This window comes from Penicillium psychrosexuale (assembly GCF_028828465.1).
Source record: "Penicillium psychrosexuale strain IBT 29551 chromosome Unknown utg000006l, whole genome shotgun sequence".
In the NCBI taxonomy this organism is placed as follows: Eukaryota; Fungi; Ascomycota; class Eurotiomycetes; order Eurotiales; family Aspergillaceae; genus Penicillium; species Penicillium psychrosexuale.
In genome coordinates this window covers 1,567,541-1,581,763 of record NW_026643191.1, presented here as the reverse complement: position 1 = coordinate 1,581,763, position 14,223 = coordinate 1,567,541, and the positions used below count along the sequence as shown (strand labels likewise).

Here is a 14,223-nt window from a genome sequence, read left to right as displayed (position 1 = left end):
TTACAGAGAGCTATCTATGTGAGCCCAAAAAGGGACCCCGCAATAGGATCCCACTCGTCGTCCCATCGGCGAGAGCTTTCTTTTTGGGCGCCTAGACGAAGACTTTCCAATTTGTCGTTCTCACCGAACAGGTCGACCAAGTGCTCAGCTAGCTCCTCTGAGCTTCCAAAGCCTAACCCATTCACGCCCTCAGTGACCAGCTCGGGCCATGCTTCGAAACGATCCCACCCAACAACAGGAAGACCAGCCCCGAACATATCTACAACCTTCATGGGCAGATCTACCCCACTGCTGCTGGTATGCAGACTAACTCCTAGAGATGCGGATGCCAATAGCCGAGCATATTCTGGTACACTCAGCCACGCAGTTCGAATTGTGACTTTCTGTAACTTGCTGGACTTCTCAAGGGCCGCAATCTGTTCCAAATACATCTCCTTTTGTGGGCCCTTTCCTGTTATGATAGCCAAAATCTCGGGGAGGTGAGGCTGCACTGTGGTGGCCAGTTCTGAATACCGGAGGAGGGCATCGATGAGGACCGAGAAATCTTCATCCGCAGTCCATGACGTTGAACTGACTAGAACACGGAGAGACCCTGCTTTCAAAGAAGAGTGGAATTCTTTCGTTTCCGGCAGAGTCGTGAGAAAATCCATTCGTGCATTGGGATCGAGGATAGGATTGAAGTGACTGGCAGGGCGGTCGTGCAGTGGCAGGACAGGAGCTGGAAGGTTGAAATCCTTCTTGAGAACGGATGTCATGGCATTGGTGACGCAAAAGTGGGCCGAAGCAGACTTGCAAAATACCTTCTCATACCATATCGACATTTTCACCAATGGATGGGTTGGGCCGAGTTTTAACGCAAGTATGGAATATCCAAAATTATGCCAATCAATGACGAGCCTTGTTTGCCGCAGGAAACACACAAGGGAGGCTATAGCCAGTGTAGGAATGGAAGGCGGGTTCTTTTATTCAAGAGGGAGTCAGTACTTCAAATGAAGATCGAGGAACCTCCCTTTCAGACATACCTGAACCAAAAGCCATTGGGACGGTTTTGTGGTGTATGCGAGACACTTCCAGAGACAAGCGATCTGGAATAGTACCTTCAAGGGCCCGTAAATTGTAAACAGCAGCTTGTTACTGGTCTGTAGGAGAGCGGGATGCGGGCGAAGCGGAACAATCGAAATGTTGGGGTTAGATATGATATCAGGATGAGGATCAGATTCTGTTTCATAAACGGTGGTTAGCGATCCTATCTTATGTTCTGTATCAAGGGGTTTGTACTAACCATTATACCCAATAATTACCACCTCCCCGCCATGCTTCGCAATGCTCAATGCATGATACTGCATGCGCGGGCTTCGGCCAATGTCACCAAGAACAAGTATTTGAACACATGTCTTGCGCCTTTTTGCGTCATCGGATCTTGGAGACCCTGCTTGTTCTGGTTGATATTGCGAAGGAAGTAACAGGATCAACACAGTGAGGGCGCTAGACAGGCCGAACACTATGCTGATGAAGGTCTCGATCATGATGGCAATGGCACTTCAAGTATTTCGCTCATGGTATTGATCAGCCCTCAATGACATCAATGATCCTTAGAGAGCCAACCAGCAGAGGGAATATCCACAGTTCAATGCTTAGGAAGTGTTCGCGGCTCCGGTGTCCCGAGGTCAATCATCCATTCCGATACGTAATCTGATAAGGATTCACGTGATTCCCCTTATGAGAACCTTTGGGGAGACGGGCCTTTCCTTAGAGATAGTGGCAATTTGTTTGGGCCTGTACGTGGCGCTCACTTTCCCCAATTATATTACTTTCCTTTTATTACCCTCCGGTCCTATTCCGCAATGCTGGATCTGCTGACAACCTGCCCGCTAATCTGAGCTCTCGCCCGCTCCACCCTCGATATCTTGGCAGTGCCCCATCTCCTATCCTTTTCGTTGGACCTTCCAGCTGCTGCGCACCGTCAGCATCTGAAGATCATGTCGACGGGGGCACCGTCTCTGGGCGTGGATTTCACACCACCCAATGGACACAGTCATAATCATAGTCATGGTCGCAGTCGTGGCCATCGATCCAACCGCTGGGCGCAACCTCCGCCTTCCCTCTCACAGCCAGCTGATGCCACCTTTCCTGAACACCCGGAGCCAATCAATGCTATGAACCCGACTTATTCATATGGGGATACACATCAAATATCAGCCCACAGTCACCATGCGCATTCGAATTCGCACTCGCACTCCAGTGGACACCACAATCATAACCATAGTGTGTCATCTCTTCACCACGATGTGCTAGATGACCACCATTTGAAAGATCCCAATGGCGGTTATGGAATATTATCTACGGATACCACTATACAGGCAGACTATAGTCCAGGGAATATGTACGTGGGGTTAGAATGTTATTGACGAGTAAAAGCTGACCCTAATTGCAGCAACGAGATTCTGACTAGTGCACTCATCGTGCTGCCGTGGGTTACGCTTTCTTGGTACCAGAGACAAAATGCCCAAAGCCAAAATCTATCTAGCGAAGGTATACCTGGTACAACTGCGAGCATTACTACCGGGCAAGTTAGTCAGAAGACCTGCCTTTTGACAGCGCTCACCCTCACCCTCTTCGGCTGTGGTCAATTACTACGTATCAACTACCAAAAGGCTGGCTCGTCCACGCTCTTGTCCGTTAATTTCCCCAAACTAAATGTGAAGAGCGTCCAAACTTCACTTTTACAAATTGTCTCAGTGGCACTGCCAATATTTGCAGCGCTCAAGGTCGGAAGTTTTTTGGTTGCATTTGCGCTGCTTCTTGCGACGGCATCGAGGGTCCCAGCAATCATCAATAGAGCCTCGCACACTCAAGAGAAATACGGTCGAAAGATCCTATCCATTGCCCTGTTAGTGGTGGTTATTATGTCGAGTTTCCTTGGGCTGAACCATCCTTGGGACGTATCTCCAGTCATTGGATATGCCGCCCTATTAGGATCTGTGTTTATTGCGCCTCCCCCATTCCCCTCTCTCCGTCATAATAGACCTATTCCTGAGCCTGGTCTTGTTGCTGCACAGAGCAAGACTTCACGCCTGAGTCACTCCTCCGCTGTGGTCACGACTGATGCACCACTGGCCGTTATATCTGGGTCCTCCCTTGCACTCCTGAGCATACTTTTCAACCGAGGACTTGTTTTCAGCATCTGGGAACTGGTATATCTCCTTATTCCGACGGGTATCTTTGCTACTTCTCTTATGATTTTCCTGCCCTCCAGCCCCCGCTCTCCCAAAAAGGCCGGACTCGCCATTTGCGCCGGAGCTGCAGCTTTTCTTTGTTCCCCACATGTCCAGGATGACTTGCTCATGGTTTATGCCACACGTGGTGTCTTGGCTACGGCCTCTTTCTTTGCCTCTCGAAGGGATGACATTCATTTGCATCTGGATACGCATGCGCATAGCCACACGCACATTCATTCACATTCAGACACAACCTCAGAATCCTCCCGAGTATCAAAGTGGCTTCTTCATAAAAGCGAACCATACCCGTTGCTGCACAGCATTCTCAAAGAGAAGGATTCCCGTAGCATCTTCTACTTCATGTGGTGAGTTATGAAATCCAATAATTGTCTCTCTTGAATTACTGCTAACATTTTCAGCCTGAATTTCACTTTTATGCTTGTTCAGTTATCATATGGGTTCCTGACTGGATCATTGGGACTGCTTAGTGACAGTATTCACATGTTTTTCGATTGTCTTGCGCTTGTTGTTGGTTTATGTGCCGCTGTCATGAGCAAATGGCCCCCGAACACTCGATTCCCCTACGGCTATGGTAAAGTTGATACTTTGTCAGGATTTGCCAACGGGATTTTCCTCATGTGAGTGTTGCCAAAGCGGTGCGTAGAGGCAAATTCTAACAACATACAGGATCATCAGCGTTGAGATCATTTACGAAGCGGTGGAACGGCTCTCGTCGGGGAGTGAGGTGCATCGTCTAGGCGAGTTACTGATCGTCAGCATTGCTGGCCTTGCAGTCAACTTGGTCGGAATCTTTAGCTTCGAGCACGGTCATGCTCACGGGCATGATCATGGCCACGACCATTCTCATGGCAATGAGAACATGCACGGCATCTTCTTGCACATTCTTGCCGATACGCTTGGTTCGGTGGCAGTCGTCATTTCAACCATTCTCGTGCATTACTCCGGTTGGGCCGGCTACGACCCGTTGGCATCATGCTTCATCGCCATATTGATCTTCGCCTCGGCTGTTCCTCTAGTTAGCAGCACGGCCAAGACGCTGCTACTCACTATGCCAGCCGACACCGAATATACTCTTAGGGAAACACTAGCGGGAGTTAGCACTTTGAGAGGCGTGGTTAGTTATACAGTGCCCAAATTCTGGCTTGATGATACAGGACCGGTATCTTCCGGGCATAGCCATTCCCATGACCATTCCGAGCATGGGGACTGTGAGAATCACCGTGATCATAGCCACAGCCAACACCATGGTCATGAGCAGCACCACGATCATGACCACGATCGTGACCACGATCATACCCATACCCATGACCATGACCACGATCACGATCACGATCACGATCACGAACATGCGCATGAGAAGAAGCCCCAGAATATTTTCGGTGTGATCCACGTCGTCGCTTCCCGGGGTGCAGATTTAGAAGACGTACGTCAACGGACCATCGACTTCCTTCGGGAGAAAAACATGGATACTCTTGTCCAGGTTGAGCGTGATGGAGATGCGCGCTGCTGGTGTAACGGTGGGAGTAAGGGCTTTTGATTGGTGACAACGTTTCACCCATCATCAACTGCTCTCAAAGGGAAGCCAGGGTTTACGGTACATTTAGTATCGCTTTGCCCCGGCCGATGTCTATATATCTCTTGTACAGATAGGATTGGATCGGTTCGCCGAAAGATTACACCGATCAGCAGCACATAGTTTTCTCCGCAGCATCGGAAGTGCAAGGCATATACTTCAATGATTCAATAACGAACCCCAGTTCTTCATCGCATCACATGTAGGCGAAACCTATCCCGGAATCCTTCAAGGGTGAAACTTGTACGACCCGTCTGTCAGCTATGGACTGTCCTGAATGGATATCCTTGATCCGAGCCCTACATTTCTCAGACAAATGGAGTGCAGCTCCGTCGGTGCCCCTGAGGCCAGATCTCCGTGAATTGCGACACTGCTCCTTCGGGTCACACAATCACATCGAACCTCGGCAGCACACGGCGCGAAAGTCCAGGTCTACGTATTGTGTTATTCTGATAAGAGCGAACCTCCGTTTCATCTCCTAGAGGTTGCCAGCCTTGTCAGCTAAATCGGCGCCACCGGCCAACCTGCCGGGCCGCAGCTCCAGAAAAATAACCTGTAGCATCTAAAACCGTACAAATGGAAGAGTGACATCGAGTCTTGTGCTACCAACCACTCGACTTCCAGGTTTGGACAGAGGATGTTACGACATTTTATATACCTTCCGACACCATCGCAACCCCAGCTGATCCTTTCTGTCATTCTTCTACAGAGGCTTCTACAGAGATATCAACTACACTCTACATTTGAATCTTTCGTCCAGTACATTCAATGTCATCAGCTTCAGCTTCGACCGCAAAATCACCATATGCCGACGAAGTCGTGCGAGGAGGATATGCAAAAATATTTGAGGGCCATACAGTCTTCCTCACCGGAGGTACTGGCTGCCTAGGGGGTTGTCTCCTCTACAAGCTAGCTCTGCAACTGCCAACTCGCAAGATTTTCGTTCTGGTTAGGGGGAACTCCCAGCGAGCTATTGGAAAACTGAGGGAATCGATGCCAAATCATGCACAGGCTATTTTAGCCACGAACAAAATCGAGTTTGTGATTGGAGATATGAAGACGGTGAACTTTGGGATTGAAACTACTATCCTTCGGCAACTTCAAGATCAAGTGACCCTGGTCATTCATACAGCAGCCAAGATCAAACTTGAAGGTCCCATTCGTGATGCACTGGAGAACAATTGCCTCCCTGCGCTGGAAATGGCACGGATTACCTCTGGATTCCGGCGACTGAAACTCCTCATCCAGATCTCTACGTCATACGTCAATAGTCATCGTCCCGATGGCACAGTTTTAGAGCGGATATATCAATTGGGAGGCAAAGAAGATGCAGAGGAAGAACTGGCATCCATATTGACGCTGGGCACATCACCTCACGCGGGCAAATTCTCGTCTACCTACACCCAAGCCAAGCATCTCATGGAACGTCTACTACTCAGCCGCTTCCCTCTTCTTCCAATTCTACTGCTACGGCCAACAATCTTCGGTCCTGCGCTCAGATACCCTTACTCGCTATATGGACCGGAGGACTCCACGCCTCTCAACAAGTTTACTAGGCTTTGGTTCTCCGATCGAGGCACCACGCAGGTTTGGCATGCCACGGAAGGCTATAAAACAGGCGCCAATATCCTAGACGAGATTCCCGTAGACCTCGTAGCAAACGCATGTCTATTGCACGCAGCAGCACGGACTACGGGCATTGTCCAGATTGGTTCCCAGCTCTATCACCCGATTACCTTCGATGAGATCTTCCGAATGGGCCTGGAAAATGCCACGCCTGCAGCCCAGCGAGAGTTTCCGAAGATCATCTTTACCGAAGATCGCAGCACACCGCAATGCTTTCTTGCGGAATTGATTCAAGTAGGAACTCGCAACTGGTTATTCGATTGCGGGCGGTCCTACTGGCTCAAACAGGTGAGCGGGCCATTGAGCATGCAGGTGTGCAAGCATGAGGCAGATGCTCTGAATTTGACACGGACTCACGATGTCCTCGGGGCTCTAAAGGAGAAAGCTCGGATCTGAACTGAGCTGCAGGGAGATAGGAGGCTGCAAACCGGCCATAAGATACTTTATAGCCCCCGTAATCTTCGAGCTACATGAGACAAATACGACCTTCGTATACTCCACGCTACGTCTATCATAATACTTCCTCGATTGATATTTATTTAGGTCATTTTAGAGAAAGGCTTCCTCAATTAGAGGTAGCATTCGGTTTAAATAAGCCGAGTTCATTATCTACTGTAGTGGGGGATTCCAGTATAGGATAACTAAGCGGCCATGTGATATCAAAGCATCCCTGAGGCAAAGATAGCAACGCAGACACCTCCCACTTCTCTTCTTGATAGTCACTCCATGGTGTTCTTTTATCTAGCACTCTACTGCTCCCACTGACGACTCTGCTCTCACGTCTGTTTCGCAGGCAGGGCTGTCGGTGCCCCTGTCCCCCGTGGCAGGGTCCCCTCTTCACTACCTAGTAAACTTGTTGTTTCGGATGACTAGAAATACGGTGATTGAGTGGGCCTGCCAACCTGTTAAGGATCATAGTACACAGCAATAGAACAGAAGCTATTAATATTTATCTATGGGGTTTCTTCACATTGGGTTTCCTCGTGTAAATTACAAAAAGCGGGTATAGTATATCAAAGTCCCATTTTTTTCCGGGCCCAAGCCATAGCATTAGCCCATTCCATATCCCCGGGATGCAGTGCATCCAATAATTCGGAGACCAATGCCCGGCCCGAGTCTCGAGCCCACCAATGCTGGCCATCAAGCTCCCCGAGCAACACACCCCAGTGCATGAGAATCAACAGAGATAGAGGCTGTCGGCGTCGCACATTGTCCACGAATTCCTTGTCGCTCATAGCGAGCCAAGCCAGAATATTGGCAGCATCAACAGAATTGCCAACTCTGGCTGAGAAATGCCGCAGATAGACAATAGCATCTTTGTTGACCTGATGCTGATCGGGGTCGATACTAGCGAGGGCCTCATCGTTCAAAGAACCGAGTCGCTCCAGGGCATCCCGCATATCGCTATCTATACTGGCTACCCCACTATTCCAATAGTTTCTTCGACGGGTAAACAGCTCTAATTTAATCCAAGATTCACCAATCCGGTGGATTTTTCTCACGCCTTGCAAGAGTTCAAATACAACGACAATATTCTCCGTTATGCTTGAACTTTCCCCGCGGGCAGCAGTCACTCTTGGTAGAGCAATACCTATAACGGTGGTGATAATGGACTGCGCCAGCGCAGCCTCGCAGTTCATTGGGTTGATACTGTCAACAGCTGCGCGATATGGCGCAAATGTGAGATTGTGATATTGGAGGGCGATATCAATGTACACCAGCGATGCCGGTGGCTCGATTGTGGCGGCAATATGAAGAGCCCCCAGAGCCAGAATGCCGTTCATTAAAAAATCATACTGAAGAGCCAGGCGAGGAATAGCAATCTGCCAGACGTAATGCTCCGAGCTGGAAGAGCAAAGACTCTTATAGGTTTCTGTGGAAAACTTATGCATAAGCTCCAGATCTCGCACCGCTGAAATGGTTGAAGAAACGGGAGCTGTCAGCCTAGGGATCCTCGGCCGCAGGGGAGTGTCTATAATAGCCAACGGGGCCGGGGTCTGGCTTGCTCGTGAATCGGGCCGAGCCGGCGCTCTTAAATATGTGCATGGGAGTTCCCGTGAGATACAATTGGAGCACGGTGGCCCCTTTTCGTCACACTGCATTCGTTAGTCTCGTCATTTGATGGAGCCCGGGACAATCTATGGGGCCATCCCAAGTTTCCGGAACTCACCTTGACGCGACGTCTCTTGCACTGATCGCAGCCTTGGCGAGATTTAGTGTGCGCTCGGCGAGGAGGCATCTCGGAAATCACGGTACCTGAGGGTCCATGTAACCGGTTTGCTCGGATCCTTCGAGACGTGGAAGAGTCCAAGCGCGGGAGAGAAGATGATGTGGAGGAGTCACGTGGACCGAGACTATAAAAAGACTTCCCTGTCTTGTTTTCTCTCTTCTGTATGGTTTAATCCTTTTTACAGTTTCTACCTTCTACTTCTTCGTCCGGGTGTCATTATTTGATAATACTTTTTAAAAGGCCGTGGTCGCTTCGTCCCCTATGTCAGCATTAGCCTTACACAGTCACATGTCCCAATATAGCCCTAGGACGGACTTGAAACTATGAACTCAATACCGACTGACATTATCTAGAATCTATAGATTTCTACAGATTCTAGAAAGAAAAGTCCTTCTCGGACCAAAATCTCTCGGACCAAAAGCAACAAATCCCCGAAAGGATCAAAGCGCCTTATAGAAAACAAGTGGATCCGACGTAAGCGACGTGGAGAAAACGAGAACGAGAACGAGAACGAACGAGAACGAACGAGAACGAGGGCAAGAAACAGCCAATAGCAATGCATTTGGAGCCGGTTTCATCATGTTGAACCAATTTAGGGCTCCACCTGCTGGAGATGTTGTTGCTGCGGCCCCTTGATATTGAGTTGACCTGCCTGAAGGCTGATAAATTTATGATTTGATATCCAACCCCTCCAGTGATTTTCTCCATTGAGAGACTCGAGGCCCTTTTTCTTGTTATCCCACCTTCTAGGACTTACTCTCACTCAGCTCTCTTTTACTCTCCTTCCTTTACTCTATATTTCTTTTCTTTTGATTACACATCTCACCCAACATGGCGGGCTACGACACTTGCTTTGAAGTAAGCCCACAATGCCCTGTTGAACTCACGACATACGGTTATTACCCCAATCTCGGCGGAAACATCTTCTTCACAGTCGTTTTTGGCCTACTCGGAGTATGCCAAACCGGTCTCAGCATCTACTACCGAACATGGACATTCTTGATAGCTCTGCTCATTGGAACATTTATGGAAATGGCTGGGTACATTGGCAGGGTTCAAATGCATTATAATCCATGGTCGGCACCTGCATTCAAACTCCAGATCGTGTGTCTGGTGCTCTCGCCGACCTTCGTCGCGGCGGGTGTCTACCTAACGCTGAAGCATATCATTCTGACCTTGGGACCCGAACACTCGATCTTAAAGCCGCGCCTTTTCACCTGGATCTTCATCGGATGCGATATTGGCTCTCTTCTTTTGCAAGCTGCAGGAGGTGGTGTCGCCGCAGCTGCTGGTAACGATGACTTCCAAATGCTCAAGGCAGGCGACAACATTATCATCGCTGGTATCGCCTTCCAGGTCGGGACCATGGTTGTATGTGGATTCTTTGCTACTGTCTTCTTCTGGAGGGTCTTCAAGCACGGTGATGGGTTTACGGGCGAGAAGAACCTCGATTCACCGATTATTTCCAAGTGGCTGCCGTTCGTCGTGGGCGCCGAGGTCTTTGCCTATGTCACAGTCTTGATTCGGTGCATTTATCGGTAAGAGCCAAGATGCGTCCAAACAAGACACTTTACTGACCTTGATATCTAGTATCCCGGAGATGGCTGGTGGCTGGGGAAACCCGCTGATGCAGAAGGAGAATGAGTTTCTTCTCTTGGACGGAATGTAAGTGGTCTCTTGGTTCCTTTGAAAGCCGGGGATATCATAGCTGACGTGTCATTAGGATGATTACTCTCGCCTGTCTGGCCTTCACCGTCTTCCATCCTGGAAAGTTCCTCCCATCATTGCGCTTCACGTCCAAGACCCGCACATAATAACATTCTTTTATATTTCTTTTGCGGGTGCTCTCGGCGTTTTTTAGATACTTTCTTTCCAGCATGTGCCTATGCCAGAGATGATATACTCTACTTAATCAGGGTGTAATGAAAACATAAGAATCGTAAGAGATCCCTTTCCTGAGCATACTTCCAGCGATCCGTAGCAGACCTTCCTGAGATGACTCATGGGCGATATCATTAGTCTATAAAAAAATATAGTTTTACAAATTGACATGTCGCTTTGTGCTATATCACAGATAGACTGAACAACGATGGCTGCCAGAATATGCTATCGCCCCACAGCTCCAAACCAGCATAAGCCTAAAATGGCACCCATTACAATCGCCATGGCGGGGGGCACATTGAACCATGCACTCCCTGCATATGTTACCGCCGCAACAACTACCCACCATGGTTCCTTACCTAGACTCTGTCCGTCGCTTCCTTCAGGAGTCAGGTATCCAATCTCCCACAACCGGTATACAGCTGTAAATACTAGCCCAACTGCAGTAGCATTCACTCCTCTTAGAAAATCGATCACACACTTCTTCTTCCGCAATACACGCCAGAAGCTTTGAATTGCAACGGCCAGCGTGATTCCCGGAAAGAAGATTCCTAAACCGCCGAGAAACGCACCGAAGATGGTTGGGAAGTGCGAGCGCTGCAGTGCTAGCGCCCCCAAGAAGACAGCGAAGTTGAAATTAGGACCGGGAAAAGCTTGAATAATGGCAAGGCCGATCAGGAAGTCTCTACTAGAGACCCACCCGGGATCGACGACATAGGAGCGTAAAAGGGGAATGACAACAGGACCTCCACCAAAGATAACTGTGCCAGCAAGGTACATATTGGCAAAGAGGTCGAGGGCCAGTGGAGGTGTGGTGAGCTGGCCTCTGGCAACAAGAATCCCGATAAAGGAAGCTAACCATATTAGTGTTGACTCTCCGGAAATTTGTCAGGTAGGGTGGGTGCACACCAAAAAAGAGAACCACGACCAAAACTCCGACCCGAATCCGAATAATGTGCTGTGGTGAGGGATCTTCAGCGGACTGCGTTGGCCTTGTAGTATGGACTGTACTCTGTGGTAGTCCTTCGATTCTAGGATCCGTCCTTCTCGGTCGCGTCGTCTCACTCCTTTGCACTCTATTCTCTTCCAGGGTTATATGGTTCATGCCTGTGGGGTCCCCATTTGTCACTTCAGGTTCTTGTGGACGACTATGTCTGTTCTTCCATGCGATCCTTGCTCTCGAAAATTGTTGATACAACCATCCATCCCAGATGCTCGTGAGGAAACCACCGATAATCATCAGCACGGGAAAATACCAGAGTGCATTGTAACAGAGACCAGCACATGCGCCAAAGATCACAAGAATCCGGGATAGTTTATCGCGAATAGCTTTTTCGGCCAACTGTACGGCCGCAAGTGCAACGATGCCTACTGTGGAGGCGTTGAGGCCGGAAAGTAGGGAGTAGATGGGTTTGGGAAGGGTTTCACTCATGTTTTGCACACCAAGTGAGAGGGCATACATGCCAATTGCGCCAGGAAGACTGACACCGTTAGTTGGAACAGATAGCGGGCTTTGTAGCATAAATGTATAGTCACCTCCAAATAAAAAACACAAGCATGGCAGGAATAAATCCTGCATGTAATAGGGCTAGGCAGAAAATCATCTTCGTGCTACCGGGACCCGGAAGGCCCTGACAAATAGCAAAGAGTTCCTGATACTGTGAGATTTGTTAGCAGCCACTATGACATTGAGACTCGCCAGCTTGAGAATATGAAAGGAGAATCGTACAGTCTGCTCATCTACCCATTTTTCCTTGCCGCCCTGTCCCTCCACGAACCTGCCATGCAGAATCTGGAAGTGTACTGGTGGTCCTCCGAAGGCTGTAAAACCTAGATCCCATGTACGCAGAAAAACGTCCACCAAACGCCCTGGCAGAGGTTTTTCCGTTCCCTCATTTCCCCTCGAAACCCTGTGGCTGCCCCATTTGTGATTCAGCCGGGCGAGGGAAGAGAGGCATTGCGAAAGGGGGAAGAGGAGTGGCATACTGTTTTCGGTCGTTCGAAATGTTCATTTAACAGCTGCGCGGATCTTGCGGTCAAGTACAGATATCAAGATAGCTAAGGAGGATAAGATCTCATCAAACGCGAGCAGCGAGTACTGCTATAACCTTTCGTTCGCCGTACCTTCCATACCTTCCAAATACCAAGCCAAGATGTTTAGTAAGCTCCGACATCACACTAAAGTCAAAATAACCAATCAAGATACGGCAATGAAGCATGTATCGTACCACAATGCCCCCCTGCTTTCAACAAGCTGCTCAGCTTGTCCACGAATTTCCCTACTCCTCCCGGGTCGTGATAATCATCACCTCTCCGCTCCAACGCGCTATTCAAACCGCCCTCGCTGCATTTCCGCATGTGTTGGATAAACGCTACTTCTGTCCTCACTCGGGGCAAGGCATTGAGAATGGCTCATTGCTCGTTATAGACCCAGAACTACAAGAACGGAGTGCCTTCCCGTGTGACACCGGTTCCTCTCGTAAGGTTCTAGAGGAGGCCTTCCGTATAGATTTCAGTGCTTTGGCGGAGAACTGGCATATAAAGGAGGGTCTGTACTCCCCAGATGACGATGCTGTGAAAGAGCGGGCAAACTGCGTGAGATCTCGTGTTGCTGAAGTAGTGCACAATTTGAAGGACAAGGAAAAGAGACAAGTTGTTGTCGCTCTACATTTGTGCTAGATCTACGTCAGATTCGGAAATTACTTCGGAAATAGATTCGATCCAAACCAGACAAGGACGCTGGATAAAGCTCCAGCCTCATGAAATCGCAAAGAAATGCACCACAAAGTAACCAGCGATGGAGAGCATGGCAAAGTATTGCTCGCTCTATGCAATAAAGAAGAGAAAAGAAGAGAACACCGCTCGCCGCGGTGCATTGAAGAAGAAGAACCCCGGCAACTCCATGTTAAATCAGACATAACCCGCCATCTTAAATTGCCGTGTATAATTAAATCGTGTCTAGTCATCCAACGTGAGACGGACGCACCGTCGGACACGCTTCTTAAACTCCGCAGGGTCCTCACGCCATAGCCGAGCAGCCTCCACATTCGCCGGGCTCTCGTCGTTCGGGCTGGAAAGCATAGAGATGACGGACAAAAGGATCGTCTCGGGGGTTTGCACGGGAGACCAGCGTTCCGCAGCCGACTCATAGCCGTATTTGTCCTCCTCGGGCGGATGGAGAATGGAAATGCAGACGTCGCCACTCTCATAAACTATTAAATCGGAGTAAATTGTGAGTAAGTTGTCTGTGATAAATAATTCAACCGGAACCACGTACTATTCGGATGGAAGATAGGAGATTCGAACTTCATCTTTGGCGGCCGGTGAGGGTATTCTGATGGGAAAGAGAGACGAGCTCTAAAGAAACCACCTAGGCAAGCAAACTTGTTAGTATTCTTCAACGCACTTGCAGCAACATGTCCCTAGGCGGCATTATGTTTGCCACAGCACCAGTCGAGGAATTGACGTCAAATCCATAGAGAAATGAGGCCATGACATACCTCCATACAGCTTCACATCGTCTGATATCATGAGCATAACCTCCCATTCGAAAACGTTATTATCGACCAAGCCACAACTGATGCCGGGAATATCCTTATCGGACTGCATCTGCTGCAGTTGGCGGGACAGCATGCGCCCGGCGGGAGAAGTCGCCATGCTGATAGTCGAGGAAG

At 49.2% G+C, this 14,223-nt stretch overlaps 8 protein-coding genes across 8 annotated transcripts; 4 read left to right on the top strand and 4 right to left on the bottom strand.

Moving 5' to 3' along the window:
- Positions 1–14: 14 nt before the first annotated feature.
- On the bottom strand, positions 15–1,526 carry N7518_010440 (chitobiosyldiphosphodolichol beta-1,4 mannosyltransferase; the record flags this gene model as incomplete). The annotated part of the gene is made up of 3 exons (XM_057191366.1): positions 15–959; positions 1,023–1,219; positions 1,283–1,526. The coding sequence occupies 3 exons, from the start codon at positions 1,524–1,526 to the stop codon at positions 15–17; spliced, it is 1,386 nt and encodes a 461-aa protein (XP_057037502.1).
- A 453-nt stretch (positions 1,527–1,979) lies between these two features.
- N7518_010439 (metal cation transporter MSC2) lies at positions 1,980–4,776 on the top strand (the record flags this gene model as incomplete). Its single annotated transcript, XM_057191365.1, has 4 exons — positions 1,980–2,383; positions 2,435–3,583; positions 3,638–3,856; positions 3,906–4,776. The coding sequence occupies 4 exons, from the start codon at positions 1,980–1,982 to the stop codon at positions 4,774–4,776; spliced, it is 2,643 nt and encodes an 880-aa protein (XP_057037501.1).
- Positions 4,777–5,580: 804 nt separating this feature from the next.
- N7518_010438 (uncharacterized protein) lies at positions 5,581–6,834 on the top strand (the record flags this gene model as incomplete). Its single annotated transcript, XM_057191364.1, has 1 exon — positions 5,581–6,834. One exon carries the CDS (start codon positions 5,581–5,583, stop codon positions 6,832–6,834), a length of 1,254 nt encoding a protein of 417 aa, XP_057037500.1.
- A 617-nt stretch (positions 6,835–7,451) lies between these two features.
- N7518_010437 (Zn(II)2Cys6 transcription factor domain-containing protein) lies at positions 7,452–8,677 on the bottom strand (the record flags this gene model as incomplete). The annotated part of the gene is made up of 2 exons (XM_057191363.1): positions 7,452–8,534; positions 8,609–8,677. 2 exons carry the CDS (start codon positions 8,675–8,677, stop codon positions 7,452–7,454), a joined length of 1,152 nt encoding a protein of 383 aa, XP_057037499.1.
- Positions 8,678–9,499: 822 nt separating this feature from the next.
- On the top strand, positions 9,500–10,482 carry N7518_010436 (RTA1 domain-containing protein; the record flags this gene model as incomplete). The annotated part of the gene is made up of 3 exons (XM_057191362.1): positions 9,500–10,206; positions 10,259–10,333; positions 10,392–10,482. 3 exons carry the CDS (start codon positions 9,500–9,502, stop codon positions 10,480–10,482), a joined length of 873 nt encoding a protein of 290 aa, XP_057037498.1.
- A 292-nt stretch (positions 10,483–10,774) lies between these two features.
- On the bottom strand, positions 10,775–12,533 carry N7518_010435 (uncharacterized protein; the record flags this gene model as incomplete). The annotated part of the gene is made up of 4 exons (XM_057191361.1): positions 10,775–11,403; positions 11,459–12,030; positions 12,086–12,207; positions 12,279–12,533. The coding sequence occupies 4 exons, from the start codon at positions 12,531–12,533 to the stop codon at positions 10,775–10,777; spliced, it is 1,578 nt and encodes a 525-aa protein (XP_057037497.1).
- A 248-nt stretch (positions 12,534–12,781) lies between these two features.
- N7518_010434 (histidine phosphatase family protein) lies at positions 12,782–13,228 on the top strand (the record flags this gene model as incomplete). Its single annotated transcript, XM_057191360.1, has 1 exon — positions 12,782–13,228. One exon carries the CDS (start codon positions 12,782–12,784, stop codon positions 13,226–13,228), a length of 447 nt encoding a protein of 148 aa, XP_057037496.1.
- A 279-nt stretch (positions 13,229–13,507) lies between these two features.
- N7518_010433 (putative ubiquitin conjugating enzyme) lies at positions 13,508–14,206 on the bottom strand (the record flags this gene model as incomplete). The annotated part of the gene is made up of 3 exons (XM_057191359.1): positions 13,508–13,761; positions 13,827–13,919; positions 14,050–14,206. The coding sequence occupies 3 exons, from the start codon at positions 14,204–14,206 to the stop codon at positions 13,508–13,510; spliced, it is 504 nt and encodes a 167-aa protein (XP_057037495.1).
- Positions 14,207–14,223: the final 17 nt, after the last annotated feature.